Genomic DNA, 15,662 nt, shown 5'->3' on the forward strand with positions numbered 1-15,662 from the left:
AGAAACCTGGGGAGGTGGACCGGGTTGGCGGCTAAGAGACGGTGTTAAGGAGAACACTCCCACCGGGTATGGGCCGAGCCTCTCGGAATGTGTACTCCCGACTGCGCTCAGCCCTAAACACAATACACTGATGAAAGACTGGCCTGGGATGGGCATGGAGGAAGAGCGAGACTCAGGTGGATGAACTGAAGAGGTCCATTCTCCAAGGTAATTATATAATAAAAATGTGGATGTAGACGTGCCCAGGCCATTTAAGCCCCTCCGGCGTCTCTCAATCGGAAGGGAGATGCAGCGTCCTGACTACCGTGAACACCTCCCTAGAGTACTCACCGCCCTCCCTGCCCGTGCCGCTATTCTTCATACCCCCAAACGGCGTTCCAAGCTCCCGAACCAGCCAACAATTTACCCACACCATACCTGCCTCGATCCGTTCCCCGACCCGTCTCATCCTCGCCCCATCGTTGGTCAAAACCACCGCTGCGAGCCCATACTCGCTATCGTTGGCGAGCCGTACCGCCTCCTCCTCATCCTCAAAGGGCGAAATGGTGACGACTGGACCAAATATCTCGTCCTTTTGCAACACCGACCCCGAGGCTACGTCCGTCAAGATAGCGGGGTTAATCCAGTACCCCTGATTCTGGTCTTTGTCAAGTGCGGGAGGGATACCCCCCAACTTGAACGTGGCTTTCTCCTCCACGGCCATCTGTAAGTACCCCCTGATCTTGTCGTAGTGCTGCAAACTAGCCACAGCACCGACCGTCTTCCGCAAAACATACTTCTCAGCCACGTACTCGGTAATCTCGCGTACAAAGTCCTCGTACACCGCACGCTCGACGTAGATTCGGGAACCACAAAGACAGATCTCGCCCTGATTCTCAAACGCCGCGCTTGCCGCGATCCGGATGGTCCGGTCCCGGGTAGCCGGGTCCATCGCGTCGGCAAACACCAGGTTCGGGTTCTTGCCCCCTAGTTCGAGGGAGAGATGTTTCCGGATTTGATGAGCCGTAGCACGGCGGATGGCGATCCCGGTTTGGGTGCCTCCGGTGAACGAGACGCCGTCGACTGATGGTGAGGCAACCAACGCCGCGCCCGTGGTGGGTCCGTCTCCGAGGATAATGTTGACGACTCCCGGAGGCAGCTCGGCCTTGCGGAGCAACAGCCCTAGTACTTCACCCCCAGATTGGCTGTTAGTCATCACATACACACATACATACAAATTACAGGGGTGAGGATACAATATCACATACAGTATGCCGACATGCTCGTAATCTCGCTGGGCTTCGCAACCGCAGTGCAGCCGAATGCAATACACGGCGCAATCTTCCACGTGAGAAGATATAGCGGCATGTTCCACGGCGAGATCAGCGCAAACACACCGGCCGGGGAACGGTGTTCGTAGGTCAGCGCCACGCCGTCCACCATCCGCGCGGTTGTGTGCTCATGCAGGATGTATGTTGAGAAGTACCTGCCCAAGGTGAATAACTGTCCAATGTGCATAATTCGCGTGCATCATAGACGGCTTACGAAAAGTTCGATATCGCCCTGTCCACTTCAATTCTCGCTCGCTCAAGGGTCTTGCCCTGGTCGATACTCTCCCATACCGCAAACAGCTCACGGTGCTCCTGGAGCAGGTCGCTAATACGGCGCAGGTGGCTGGATCTCTCCCTTCGTGTCGTCTTACTCCACGTCGTGAAGGCATGTCTGGCGTGTTGGATTGCCGTCTCCACATCTGAAGCTGGTGTGCATGGGAGCTTGCAGAGCAATGAGCCGGTTTGGGGGTTGAAGGAATCGATGAGTGCCATCGGCTGCGACTGTAGGGGGGTGAGTCTGCCCGCAACGTAATTCGGCAGGCATATTGGCGATTTTTGAGACCCGATAAATGAGGCTGCGCGTTCAACCGTGTTGCAAGTCCATATCTCCGTGGCGAATTCCTCTAGGGCCTGCTGGGTCCATTGTTCCGAGTTTGTGGCTTCCATGATGCGAAGCTGTGGTGAAATGGTGACAGTTAAACTTGGGAACAATTTTTGGTTTGTTTTGTACAAAAAGCTTTCCCTATGAAGTTGCAATACCCGGTAGCAATTGATACCCACAACGAATAACTTATGACCAGGTGGTCTGTGATGTCAGGTGTCTTGGTGGTTTCACACGCGCCCGGTCCGGCAAAGCGCGGAACCGGATCACGGATGGCAGCGGCGCAAACCGAGCGACCCGAGCTCAACGCAAAAGACGGCCTTAGCGCGGAGGCGGGGGTCTGAAACTCGAGGTTCACAACTGGAGTGGTGGGGCCGGGCGGCAACTTAACTACCTACTGAGATGATATCATCTACAGCGGTGTGGGCAACACCAAAAAATATCTTTCAAGGGACGGTCAACAAGACTCAAAACACCCAATTCTTCACATACCAAAAACCACAAACTCAACGAAAAACGACCCCATCGACGGATCACCATGCCGGCACCCAACGGCACAAGCTTCATCCTCGACTCCGGCGCCCAAGGGCTAGCCAACTACCCTCACGCACGCACCATCCCCAGCACCTCCAAGACAATCTTCGTCTCCGGTATTTCCAGCCGCCGACCGGACGGCACCTACGAAGGCTGCGAGGCCCAAAAAGACGGTACCTACAAACTCGACTGCGGTGCCCAAACAGCCGCCGTCCTACGCAACATCGAGCGCGTCATCCGAGGCGCAACCGAGGATAGGCTAGGGCTCGAATGCGTGGTGGACGCCACGGTGTTTTTGACAGATATCAAGCGCGACTATGCGGCCATGAATGCTGAGTGGAACAAGATTTGGCCAGACCGGACCACGGCTCCTGCGCGGACTTGCGTGCAGGTTGCGGCGTTGCCAAACGAGAAGTTGGTGGTGGAGATTAAGTGTCAGGCGGTGGTTTCGGAATGGGAGAAGAATCCGTGGGAGGGGACGCTACGGTTAGATGGGCTTCCGTGAAGTTTAGAACTCTGACGTTACCGGTGATGTTGTAGATAACCCTCGACGTCGCGAACTTTTTTTTTTTTTGGCCAACTCGCGGCACGAGAACGACATTTGAGGAGGGATGGGAATCCGAAGGGGGGGGGTTTAGGGGTTTATAGGAAGTCCATGACTGACAGGTCCCCTTGAACGCACCTTCCCCCTGCTCCTGAATTCCAGGTCTCGATTCATGTCGTGAGGTGATCTCTGCAACTACAAAAGGAAGTTACCACCTCAGGTTGACCGGTGTCCAAACCGCAGCTGCGGCCATCCTCGCCATCCAAAACTTTGGAGATGTCTACGCTACTTCCAGGAGCAAGACCTCGGCAGGCGCGAGTAACAAGGGGCAGTTTGCGGGGTGACCCACCTACCCCTCGTACCCCTCCCCCTTCCCCGAGTGACTGACAGGGGTCCCGAGTCGGCGAACGATAACGTTACTTCAAAGAGCGGTGGTTGAGCGACCGGCTCCAGACCCGGCCGCGTTCTCGAACTCTTCTATGCAGGCTTTGGATGCACTTTCTTGTCATGGTCGTTGATCGATCCGTTACTCCATGCGATGGTGCAGCGGAAGTTGCGGCAATGCTCAAGCCAAATGTCGTTGACCGAGTTGTGTAACATATCGAATTCCTCTTCGTCGCTACCAGAAATCCTGCCAGCGCCGGGTAGGACATTTTTCAGCACTGCCGGCCGACCCCACAACCCACCCAAGGTCAACCCCCGGACACGTACCCTGATTCCGTCCTCTCTGCTTCCCCGACCGACGCCCGTTTCGGCGAAATTGCTGACTCGTCTCCAAACGGTCCGCTGTCGACGAATGCTTGGCGCAACTTCCCATGCTTATCGACTCGGCAAGGCGCGGTTGAACCGTTCAGCCAAGCCAAAACAGGACTGTTCGTCTTGACGTCGCACGCGACAACGTCAATGGGCCGAGTGGGTCAATAGAAAAAACAGATGATCAGCATGCTGAAAACCCCAGCAGCAAGGGCCGACAAGGGCAGACAGCGGGATTGTTGCCAATGGGGAAGGTCGTCACCGCTTTCACAGCCCAGCTTTTCGCCCCAAATCTGAGACCTCTTGCGCGAACGAGCCTCTGAGACTTTGAGCCTGCAAAACCCTGACGTGGGACTCTCAACGCTCTGTCAGCCGACCTGCCATTGATTGACGGATTTGGCGAGTTTGTCCCGAAATCTCGACTTCTCCATCCCATCCCTGGTGAACGGCCCGGCAGCGCCCGTCTCCGAACGCAAACTTCCACGTGCTTAAGCCGCCTCGCCTCTTGCAGGTTGACGCGTTCACCAGCCGTCCAGAACCCAATCGTCAACCTAGTCCGCCATCTTGACGGGACCCTGCACCTGTTCTTTTTTGCGGCTTGCTGAATCTGAGACTGTCTGATCTCAGGAACCCATCCCAGCTCGACAAGTCACCCCCGGTGGGAGCCGCCCAGCCATCCCTCTCCTCATACCCCAGCTTTCCCGCACCACCGTGGATCCTTCGATCCCCACCCCGATCACAACCAAACGCCCGCGACTGGCGGGGTGTAACCTCTTGGAAAGAAGATAAGCAGGCGCCGTGCCGTCCCCGGTCGTTGACCGCGGTTCTCTTGTTCTTCACCTCTTACTTTTCACCGCACCGAGTGTCACCGGACCGACCACACCAGGTCGCTGCCCAAATTTCACCAGCGCCCACGATGAAGAGTGAGGCGGAATTGGAAAGCCCCCCGAGCGCCGATGAAGCCCAGGGGGCCTCCCAGACCCTCGATGGCGCTGTCTCGCTCGACAAGGCCGAGCAATTGAAGCGCGGATTGAAGAGCCGGCACATCCAGTTCATGGCATTGGGTGGCGCGTGAGTTTTACCATCCCCCTCCAATTCGGGCGTGGATGGCTACTAACGAGTAACGGGGCATAGTATCGGGACAGGACTTTTCGTGGGATCTGGCGCCATCCTGGCTCTCGTTGGACCCGTGCCATTATGGCTTGGGTACCTTTCCATGATGCTTGTCGTTTGGGTCGTCATGAACACCATCGCCGAGATGACCACGTACCTACCGATGAAGGGTATCACGATGCCCTACTTTACGAACCGTTACGTCGACAGCAGTCTGGCATTTGCCTCGGGGTGGAACTACTGGTATGCCTACGCGATTTTGGTTGCCGCCGAAGCTTCGGCCGGCGCGATCTTGCTCGACTACTGGAAGACACCGGTCCCAACGGGCGTGTGGATTACCATCATTCTCGTCGTTTGCCTGCTCCTCAACATCATTGCCGTCGAGGTATTCGGCGAAGCCGAGTTCTGGTTTGCCAGCATCAAGTTCATCACCATTACCGGCCTGATCATCCTCGGCATTGTCATCATGGCAGGCGGTGTCCCCGAAGGCGGTGCCACCGGGTTCCGGTACTGGAACGACCCAGGCGCGTTTAAGGAATACGTGGGGACCGGTGCCACCGGCCGGTTTACCGCCTACTGGACTGCCTTTGTCCGCGCCGGGTTCAGCTTCATCACTTCGCCGGAACTGATCGGTCTAGCAGCCGGTGAGACGATCGCCCCGCGTCGCAACATTCCCAAGGCCGCTCGCCGCTTCATTTACCGCCTCGCCCTCTTCTACGGCGTTAGCAGCCTGATCATCGGCGCCATTGTGCCCTCCGATGACCGCCAGCTCCTCTCCGAGACTTCTGACGCCGGTGCCAGCCCCTGGGTCATCGGCATTCAGCGCGCTGGTATCAAGGGCCTCAACCATGTCATCAATGCGGCCATCCTGACCTCCGCCTGGTCCGCTGGCAACGCCTTCCTTTATTCAGGCTCCCGCATTCTCTACTCCCTCGCCGCGACCGGCCAAGCTCCGGTCTTCTTCGCCCGCACCACGAAACGCGGAGTGCCCTACGCGGCGGTACTCGCCACCTGGGCGGTCAGCCTACTGGCCTTCCTTAACGTGTCCACCAACGGTGCCCAAGTGTTCCTTTGGTTCTCCAACATCTCTACCATCTCCGGGTTCATCGCCTGGATCATTGTGCTCATCACCTACCTGCGCTTCCGCTCCGCCCTCAAGTTCCGAGGCCTGCTAGGCACGCTTCCCTACCGCACGATCGGACAGCCTTACCTTGCGTGGGGCACGCTCGTCGTGTTCTCAGTCCTGACGATCACCAACGGATTCCAGGTCTTTTCGCCGTTCAAATACCAAGACTTTTTGGCCGCATATATCACCATTCCGGTCTTTTTCCTCCTCTATCTAGGGCACAAGCTTTGGTTCCGCACTCCCATCTGCAGGAAAATTGACGAAATTGACGTCATCACGGGGAAGAAGGAGATGGATGAGTTTTGCGAAAACGACCGGGACCCGGTGCCCAAGAACTTTTTGCAAAGGGTATGGTTTTGGCTTGCTTAAGTCCGTAGACGGTGTATAGGGCGGGAGGGAAACTTTTTGGATGGTGTTGGTGGTGTTACTTTGGTAATTTATGCGCAATGTAGAGCCACAAATCTATCGGAGCTGCGAAGTTATCTTCAGTGCTTAAACGCTGCAGGATATTATGTATGACTCATCTCGTTGGATAGAATTACGTATTTATGTTTGGAGAGATTCCTACATAGTAATTAGGCGTTACCAGAAAATAGGTAGTGAACAAGGTTTTCACCCTCGTCGCTGAGCAAGCAGTTTTCCAATGCCATTACAGGGAGTTTTCGTGGAGCAACATATGAAACCCTGCTGGTCTCATGCACAAATCACCAACGGCCTGAGAAGAGGCAAACCAAAACCCTGATGATAATATCGTGAGAAATGTCATTAATCGAGGCTCCATCGCGAGTTGTCCCTTATGAATTCCAGGGTGGATACCCTGTCCCAATCAGAAAACAGGTTGCGTGGCGCAATGGTAGCGCGTTACTTTCCGGTAACGGATCAGCTGGTAAAGGTTCTGGGTTCGAATCCCAGCGTGATCGCACTTGCGAAGCTTCGCAACTGCGGGCTTCAATTTTTTCTCCCTCTTCCAATATGATGCTTTTGATCATTTTTATTCCGATTGAAGAAAAAAAGAATAAATAACAAGCCACTGTTCGCAAAGAAAGCGCCGAGACCAAATACGTTTTCTGAACCACCCGTGAAATTCCGCCTGTTCAAGTATAAAGAATCTCGAATATGGAACTACAGGTCGTTCATCTGTTCTATTGAACACCCCGTGTAGTTACCCAGGTATTTAACTTTATCGCATAATCTCATTGTATACAAGCGTGTTTCAACAACTGTGTTCTAGCCACAAGACGCGGAGCAGGCCCTGTATGTAGAAAAATAGCCATCTTGAAGGTATAATACTTTGTGTGTCCATGAAATTACTGCACGGCTAAATCGATATATATATAACTGCCTTTGTCTTCCAAATGGTGCCTGGGAATATCGAATCAACATTCTATAAACAAAAGCAATCTGGCCCATAAACAGGAGATCATCAAAAAAGGCGAAAGGTAAGGGCGAGGATATCAAACGGAGGACAAGTCTAGATTCAGAGGGGGAAACACATATCTACGTGTACCCTCGTCTCGTCAAGTATAGATGTCACATCAACATCGTCGGCCGCTTGCTCAAACATGGGTGCAGCGACCAGAAACGTTATCGAAAAGTCCTCAAAGAGGACGAGCTTTGCCCTAAATGCGAGAAACTACTAGAGAAGGCCCTGGCAACGTCTAAGAGGTGGCTTCAGAAACGAAAGGAGTTTCCCTTAGAGGTCATCAATGTAGACCGGGACAACAACCGAATAACGCCAACCCCGGAGCGACCGTCGTCAACATACTTTGACGATGGATACGAGGCAGATGATGAGAGTGAGGCTGACTCAGTCTCCGACGGGGGGAGTCTGACCAGAGACAATTGATTCTCGAACCAGCGGGAAACGCGTTGGGGGTGTTTGCTAAAGAGAAAGAACAGATTCCCGGAAGAAAGCTGTCATTCAAGCAAAGGTGTTCGGACACGTCACACAACACACCTTGGAAGAATCATCCGCACCCGCACTGCCGCGGTCGGGGAGCAATCTGGCGACGGATAACGCCTCCAGTCCTTTCAGAACACAGACATGAGCTGCCGGACAATGTAAGGTGGCCCAAGACAATGATGCGCCCACACCATTACAAAGGAAGTCTAATGCGGGCGTGATGAACCGGGGCGAATCAACCGGACCTTCCATGTATAATAGAGCAACTCAATGAACACCCATTTTCTTTACTGCTGCAGATGCCGGCGCTTGGTGAAACGGTCTATCACCATGGCATTATGCCTCAAAAGCTAAATAAAGCCGGACGTGGTCCCGGAGTACCGGCAACCCCTGACCCTGTGGTTTCGGGAAGGCGGGCTGGGATCGGTGAAAGCAGGAATAGTATAGAAAAAAAGAGAAGCACCAGGATAGAGCCGCTATGATTTAAAAATAAAAGGTGAATGCAAACCTATAGTTCATTGCGAAATTTTTGATTTGAAACTCAATTGTGTTGTTGGCTCACTTTGTCGACCTCTTCGGCGCGAGAATGAAATAGTTTCTTCTGTCTCTTCTGCGTTATGTTGGTCGCGCGTTTAAGGGAAACGTTTGCATGGAAAACTAAAAATATGGACAAGGCTAAACCTTCCAGGAGTCGGTTCCGTTCTGTCGGGTCTTTGTTGTTTGAGAATGGAGCATCGTCAACCAATGCATTGGGATTCAAGAGGCGCCCAACGGGCTTGACGAAACGGCCGGCTGGCATGCACTGGACGCGGAGCTGGCGGCTGTCAAGTCTTGGAGCCCACTTGTCCAGGTCCTTTGCCTGCTAAATGGTCTGCCTTGTGAGCAACCACCGTCCCACCCAATGTGCTGCGGTTGCCTGGCCGATGGGGTCGCGGCCATCCGTCCTGCAATTGGCCTTTGTTCGATTCGGATGGGATTTGCGCCATGCAGGGCCGGTGACCTTCACGAGCCGCCGCTGAGCCATTCGGCGGCCATCTACCACCTGCAGACGGACCCACCCGAATCTCGCACTTCCACGTTGATTCCGTCCGCTTTCCCGTCCGACGTTCCTGCAGTCACTCAGGCTGGACACCACCCAAACCTGAAAAAAGTATGCTTGACTGCTTGCTGCATGACACAGGCAGCATGAACCGCCGCGGCATATATAGCGGCCTGACCCCCGGGTCCCCAACCCAACCCCTGATCATCAACCACAAGCCCTTCACTTGACGAGGACCCAATTGGTGACCTCTCACTTCAAACTTCATACCACATTACTTTCCGGCCCCGGACGTCCTCAGTCCTCCTTAGGCCTGGAATAGCCCACCATGCCGCACGTCACATATGACCTCCCGGTGCCGACCCGCCGGTCTACGGTGCTGCGTCGCCCGGTCAACAGGAGCAGCAGCAGGAGCAAGAGCAGCAGCAGCCGGAGCAGCAGCAGCAATGGCAGCATATCCCCACCACCGCCGCCTGTTGACGCCCCTGGCTTCTTGTTTTGCGTGGAGCTTGGTCTCGTCGTCCGCAGCAGGAAACACAACCACAAAACCATCCATGATCTCGAAGCAGAGCTAAGCCGTCGCTTTCGCCAAGCGGGGATCGGCCATATGCTAGCTAGCAAGCACCCGTTACACGGATATGGCTGGGACGACCGGTCGTGGGTCATTGCCACCGAGCCGTGCATCCGTTCGCGCCCTTCTGACTACCGGTTCGGTATGAAATTCGTCTCGCCCTTCATGAGCTTCATTGAGTCGGGCGACTCGTGGCAGCAGCGCCTTGACACCGTGATGGCCATGCTCAACGAAAACTTTGAGCTCACCACAAGCCATCAATGCTTCACTCATATCCACATTGCCCCCGTGGCCGGTTACTGGGAGTTCGACCAAGTCCAGGGGCTCGCCAAGTCTGCCCTCTACTTCGAACGTTGTCTGGATGAGCTTGTCCCGCCCTATCGCCGGAATTCGATCTGGGCCAAGAGCATCCGCAACAACCACTACTTCGGTTCCCTGTCCATGATCAAGGCCTTCGACCGAGTGGACACGTCGCCGCCTAGTTTCCTCACGCTCCCGGCCATGATGAATTGGTGCTCTAAGTCATCACCAACCGGCGAAGCGCTGGGCCGCGGGCGATACAAGGATTTCGCGCACAACACCTTCCGCTGGAACTTCCAAAACATCGACCCGGTTGATGGCCGCGGGACCGTTGAGTTCCGTCAGCCACCTGGGTGCACCACCATCGGCGAGCTCGTTGGATGGGTCCAGCTCATTGGGTGTCTGGCCCGCCTGAGCTGCGGCCACGACATTGATCCCGCCGCAGCGCCAAAACTCAAGAGCCTGGGCAAGTGGTTGATGTATGAGACCAAGTTCTCTAACGTCCCAAACACCCATTGCCTCAAAGCCCTCCTCAAGCAGGCCACACCAGTCACATCGGTGCCAGGCGTCATGCCGGGGGCCGACCCGGAGGAAATCACCATTGAGGAGGACCAACGATTGAAGTGGGAGGCGAACAACCGGAACTTGGTCATGGAACAGTATCGGACCCTGATGCTTATTTATTGAGCCTCTTGAAACAGAGGCTCAAAATTACGTTTTAGCCAGGGGGACGAGGTACAGGTCATGCTTTCAACGGTTGCGGGAGTCAATTGGGCTTTGGCGGGGTCAACACGGGCGTTGGCATGGAAACCCGCCCATGGAAAAGGCATTTGGTGCTGAGCACCCGGGCCTGGCATTCGGAGTTTTACGGACGATACCATGGGACATGATTCAGAAAGTTATTTAGTTCGCTTTAACTTAATTGCACACTTCATTTTCCATTCCAATCTTTGTTTTCTTCACGTCTAAATCGTTCTCAATTCATTACCTGCCTTCATCTGCATCGCTCAACCACATTGGGGTCCAAGACCCATTCTGCGGCCCCCAAGAGGGGTGACTCACCCGCCCAATGTCCGAACGGAGTCCATGCAGCTCAATGCAACGCGACACCTTGTGAGCCACTGCCGGCGAGAATGGATGAGTCGAACCGGAGCCTGCATGTCATGTTGAACCCATCCCCGAAAACGACGGATACACCAGTGCATGGAATTGAGGACACACCAAATTGTAAGCCCCCGCCCCAGTCTGGGCCGGCCCCAGAGAGGGGTTACGCTGTCGACATTCCACTGCATGCACTAGCATATGTGTCCAGCTGCGTGCCAGACATGTCACGGGAAAAATTGGAATGTTTGTTAACTAGTGACGGCGTACCAATGAGGCGAATGCTCCTTGACTGTGTGTCCCGGACAACCACTGGGTCGTACAAATGACAACTTCGCCTGCGACGTCTCCTCTTTTTTCCTCCTTGGCCCATGATCATGCCCCCATTTCTTTTTCTCTTTGTTCTCCAGGCGTTATGCCTAGTTTCCCCTCATTGTTCAAGGCAACTGCCTCCTTGTACGAGCAACAGAGAGTGTTGAAGTGGCAAATAACTGTTGCCTATCACGATCGGGCTCCCTGATCCGACCGGATCCGACCAGATCTGCCTGACGACTTGACGTCTCCGAAAAGAGAAAAATTGTAACAAGGAAAATCCAGGTGTTTGACACGTTGCATAATTTAACAAGTTTAGGGCTGCCTAAAACCATCGCTACACCAGGCAGTCTGCATCAAACTGAGATCTCGGCGTCGAGCAGGTTTGGGAATCTTTGGATCTTGACACTTGGTTCTACTACATGCAGGAGGTGTTATCCTTAATTCTCGTAAGATAACAAAACGTAGTGAGTAATGGTATCAAAAGATGCCTTTGCGTTTCAAGATTAATCCAACCCAAACCCGGCCGAAATACCACAGCTGTTGTGCATTACATGGCCACTGACCGGTTACATTCAATTCTTTTCCACCTTGATCTAGATTCCGGGCTTGCCACATATGTCTGTGGAACGTGGCTTAAACATGATGTCCCCCAATGGCCTGTCATGACTACCAGGTAGTGACGGTTTGTTCCACCCACAAAGGGAACTAAAGTTGACAATCCTGAATAGCAAAAAAAAGGGGGGGGGGGTTTCATGATAAAGTATTTTGTTACAAAGTCGTGGGTGCTTAGAATACGAGGAATTGTCTAGTGGTGTAGTTGTTCGGACTACAACCGTTGTGAGAATCTCCGGTTCAGCCTTGGGTTGAGCCGAACCCCCCCCCCCGGATTATATTGAGGTCATGGCACACCGCGAGAGAGTCTCAAAGATGGAGGACAGCATGTGCCAACCAAGAGGCCTCAGTTCAGGTGTAATAGCAAAGATACATATACCTCGGGATAATACAAGCCAGTGGCATTGTTTCATCTGTTGTGAAATGAGATATCCCGGTTGGAGCAACCTAACCCTCTAATTTATCTAACATACTGTTCCGAACTTGCCTGATAATTAAAACAACATCTCGACGCGGTATTCCCGGTATTTTAATCCGCGCCACGTCTCTGGATTTCCCACCTAGGGATACAATAGCCAGAAGGAAGTTCCCTAGGTCCCTTCCTGCTGTATTTTGTAACCCCAACAGACTAATTACTTGCTGTTATAGTTGGCCGTCGGCTTCTTATACCCATTGGGAATCGAAAAATTACTAAACTTCTGTTACATGTCCACGTTTTTGAGTCATGCCTAAGAGCTTACTCAACAAAGCATTTTAAAGACTCCAACGCGCCCATTACCAGGGGCTACTATAATTGGCTCTAAGGATTTGGTACGCAGCTGACATGTTGAGGCTAGAGCGGAATGATGTTTGGGCGCTTGCAGATACCCGAGACGAAGTTGCGAATCACAAAAGGCTTGGAACGATGGCCCCAGCGAGACTGATTCAACCAATCCTCGGTTTCCGGGCGGAGTTTGGCATCGTGGAGTGGCTACGATGGGTTGAAGATGGGGAGTAATTGGGGAAGTATTGGTTGAGCGATGATGTGCGGGTCTCGTTTGCCTGGGCTGGACGGAGTCAGTTCGCAGGTTCTCGAACATCAAACGAGTCATACTTTTTCACTGGACCTGAAAAAAAGCTTCTCGAACAATAGAGGCTCAACAGCATGATACACGACTATTTAACTAGATTGTGCACGGGTAGCTGGCCAAGAACCGGGAAAAGAGTGCGGGGTGAAGATCCCATGGACGGAATGGTTGTCTGGGTGGCCCCGGTCTTTGACCAGGGCCCAGGGGGCACAGGGGGGGTGTGTCCCGCCGGCTTGGGTCGTCCCTGAAGCTGAGGACGGTGCCGCAGCGCGATATGACTTGTCGAGTTGGAATTTACACACGTGTGGAGGGAGGAAAAACGGTTCCGAACTAGTAGCCCTGCACAAAGTGTTTTGCCTGTCTCTGTCCCCTAACTCTCTCGCCAAGATGCGAGAATTTGCGGTTTGCGAAAAACGCACTTTGGCGGCCCGCGGTTGCCGGAATTGCGCGTGGTTATTTTAGGAACAGCCCTGTTGTGCCCGCACAAGACACGGACCAGACACCGACCAAACCTCCGCTACCCCCGGAAAGAGACAGTGGAGGGTGGGAGGAATGTGACGTTGGCGTCCCCGAGTTCAGCGAGCCCAGCCGGAATTTTGAACTATTGAAGGGCAAAACCTGGATTCGGCGGGCGCATTGACGGGGGACCACGGCCGTCGCAATGTTCGAGGCCCAATGGCAGTCTCTCTCTTCATGGGCGAAGTGGCACCCGTCGGAATGGTCGCAATGGGCGGAATGGTGCGAGATGGGGGCTTGTGAGGAAAACAGCCGCTGGTCGTATCGGCTTTGCAAGGGAGAAGAGATGAATTTGGAAAGGTTTCTTTAAAAATCCGCGCCAGCCATTGGCATCACGTTTTTTCCTCCCTTGCGCGCGCACTTGCCTGCCCACGCACAACAACCACAACCACAAATCCACACAGGTCGCGATTGACAACGCTTCCTCCCATTGTGGTTTCAGCGCCGCTGTCGATCTCCCTTCCGTATGCCGCCTCATTCGTGCACATCGCGGCCGTGGAGAAAAGCACCCTGGATCGCTCACTTTCCATGACATTGACGAGGTACCCATCTCGCGCCAAGTATTGATCAGCACTCCAACTGCACTGATCTGTCGAAAAATCCTGACAACATGTGGTCCTTCGTGCGCTCCGTCTCCCTCGCTTCGCTGATCGCGTCGTCGGTGGTGAGCGCACAGCTCAGTTTCGTGGCCAGCATTCAGCAAGCTGGGAAAGACGTCGAGGTGCCTAACCTGGATTTTATTCGGAAGCCGGCTCAAGGCCATCGCCGACATGCGTCCCGAAACCACCACGGCTACCACCAAGATAACAAGGCCGAGGAGAGAGATGTGACTAGCTATAGCTCGAACTGGTGTGGTGCATCGCAGCACACGACCCCGTCGGATGGCATCAGCAACATCATCGGCTACTTCACAGTCCCTGACCTGAAACTGCGACCGGGCATCCCGGCGCCGCAGTTCGCTGCCGCATGGGTTGGCATTGATGGGGCCGAATGCAATTCGACCTTGCTCCAGGCGGGCGTGACCACCATTGTAAGCAAACAGCCTGTTGATAACCCTCGTTTTCCTGAGTCGTTCAACGATAGGAGTGGCTGATCATGCGTACCGATAAGGTCAACTCCGATGGCGGCCAGAGCGCCTCTGCGTGGTGGGAGTGGTACCCGGAAGCGTCCTTCACCATCGACGGTCTCAAAGTCAAGCCGGGTGACTGGATGGCGGTGAACATCACGACCAAAAGCACAACAGCTGCGACGATGTAAGTGCTGGGATTGTTGCTAGCGGGAAGACCCGTGTCCGGGTAACGACGATCATCTCTCTAACAGCCATTTTCCCAGTGTGATCACCAACTCGCAATTGGGCACATCCGTCACCATACAGGTCAACAACGGGCCGAAGCTCTGTCGCCAGGATGCCGAATGGCTCGTGGAGGAATTTTACGACTCGGGCAAGCAGGTTGCGTTGGCGCAGTTTGCGGACTTGTGGTTTGTCGACTCGGAGGCGACCACGGTGGGTGGCAAGACGATCGGCTTCGACTCGGCGACCATGGTAGCTTTGCAAGACGACGATGGAAAGGTGCTCTGCCAGGGTGAGCCTTATGACAACACCAACTTCGTCATCGTTTCGAAGTAATGGCGCAGCCAGCAGGACAGATATCAATCAAAAATTGACAATCTTTGAACATTATGCTTAATTTAGACGTTCCGAGTGAAGCCATGAACACCTGGAATGGAAGGGTTGCATCGGCCACACGTGGGTTTCGGGATGGATCAAGCTCGAACAGGATGGCTTGGATGGGCAAGTTTCGAAGTTTTGCCGCTCGAGGATTGGCTTCACCTTCCTCCAAGGGTGGCCAATCTCGAACGACTCACAAATTTGGACCCCTGCCCGTGCGCTCTTGTGCCTGACGGTGGCGTGCATTGTGCAGGGCCTTCCAAGCCGGGAACTGGGAAAGAGCCGCACGGGAGACCAATAGAACCTTGACATCACCAAAGATTTGGTTAACAGAAGATTGAGGCATTCTTCTCCTCACTGAATAGGAACTGTAGTTATTTTGATATTGGCAAAGCTGTGCCATTTTTTCCCAAGAGAATCGCAATCTTGCCCTTCTTCCCCTGTGCATCTGCAACATTCGGTCCCTTGCTAATCCGTGCTGGACAGAGCAAGGCATCCGGAATACCCAAATAGGAAATGCGCAATGTTTGTGTGTTTGGTTCTCATTCCCCTGACCCGCAATGGTTGAGGTCAACCGGGGCAAATCGG

General features: G+C 54.0%; 5 protein-coding genes and 1 non-coding gene across 6 annotated transcripts; 5 read left to right on the forward strand and 1 right to left on the reverse strand.

The window, feature by feature from the left end:
* Nucleotides 1–271: 271 nt before the first annotated feature.
* C8A04DRAFT_11572 (uncharacterized protein) lies at nt 272–1,976 on the reverse strand (the record flags this gene model as incomplete). Its single annotated transcript, XM_062777019.1, has 3 exons — nt 272–1,167; nt 1,248–1,465; nt 1,525–1,976. The coding sequence occupies 3 exons, from the start codon at nt 1,974–1,976 to the stop codon at nt 272–274; spliced, it is 1,566 nt and encodes a 521-aa protein (XP_062637817.1).
* A 473-nt stretch (nt 1,977–2,449) lies between these two features.
* Nucleotides 2,450–2,950, forward strand: C8A04DRAFT_27906 (Endoribonuclease L-PSP/chorismate mutase-like protein; the record flags this gene model as incomplete). The annotated part of the gene is made up of 1 exon (XM_062780452.1): nt 2,450–2,950. One exon carries the CDS (start codon nt 2,450–2,452, stop codon nt 2,948–2,950), a length of 501 nt encoding a protein of 166 aa, XP_062637818.1.
* A 1,708-nt stretch (nt 2,951–4,658) lies between these two features.
* On the forward strand, nt 4,659–6,350 carry C8A04DRAFT_11494 (amino acid permease/ SLC12A domain-containing protein; the record flags this gene model as incomplete). The annotated part of the gene is made up of 2 exons (XM_062776993.1): nt 4,659–4,813; nt 4,877–6,350. The coding sequence occupies 2 exons, from the start codon at nt 4,659–4,661 to the stop codon at nt 6,348–6,350; spliced, it is 1,629 nt and encodes a 542-aa protein (XP_062637819.1).
* A 467-nt stretch (nt 6,351–6,817) lies between these two features.
* C8A04DRAFT_t62 lies at nt 6,818–6,901 on the forward strand. The gene has a single exon. It is a non-coding gene; the product is annotated as a tRNA-Arg (tRNA).
* Nucleotides 6,902–9,251: 2,350 nt separating this feature from the next.
* On the forward strand, nt 9,252–10,481 carry C8A04DRAFT_11534 (uncharacterized protein; the record flags this gene model as incomplete). The annotated part of the gene is made up of 1 exon (XM_062777006.1): nt 9,252–10,481. The coding sequence occupies one exon, from the start codon at nt 9,252–9,254 to the stop codon at nt 10,479–10,481; it is 1,230 nt and encodes a 409-aa protein (XP_062637820.1).
* Nucleotides 10,482–14,015: 3,534 nt separating this feature from the next.
* Nucleotides 14,016–15,032, forward strand: C8A04DRAFT_36693 (protease; the record flags this gene model as incomplete). The annotated part of the gene is made up of 3 exons (XM_062783611.1): nt 14,016–14,435; nt 14,516–14,658; nt 14,738–15,032. The coding sequence occupies 3 exons, from the start codon at nt 14,016–14,018 to the stop codon at nt 15,030–15,032; spliced, it is 858 nt and encodes a 285-aa protein (XP_062637821.1).
* Nucleotides 15,033–15,662: the final 630 nt, after the last annotated feature.

This window comes from Dichotomopilus funicola (assembly GCF_033296635.1).
Source record: "Dichotomopilus funicola strain CBS 141.50 unplaced genomic scaffold C8A04scaffold_24, whole genome shotgun sequence".
Classification (NCBI taxonomy): domain Eukaryota; kingdom Fungi; phylum Ascomycota; class Sordariomycetes; order Sordariales; family Chaetomiaceae; genus Dichotomopilus; species Dichotomopilus funicola.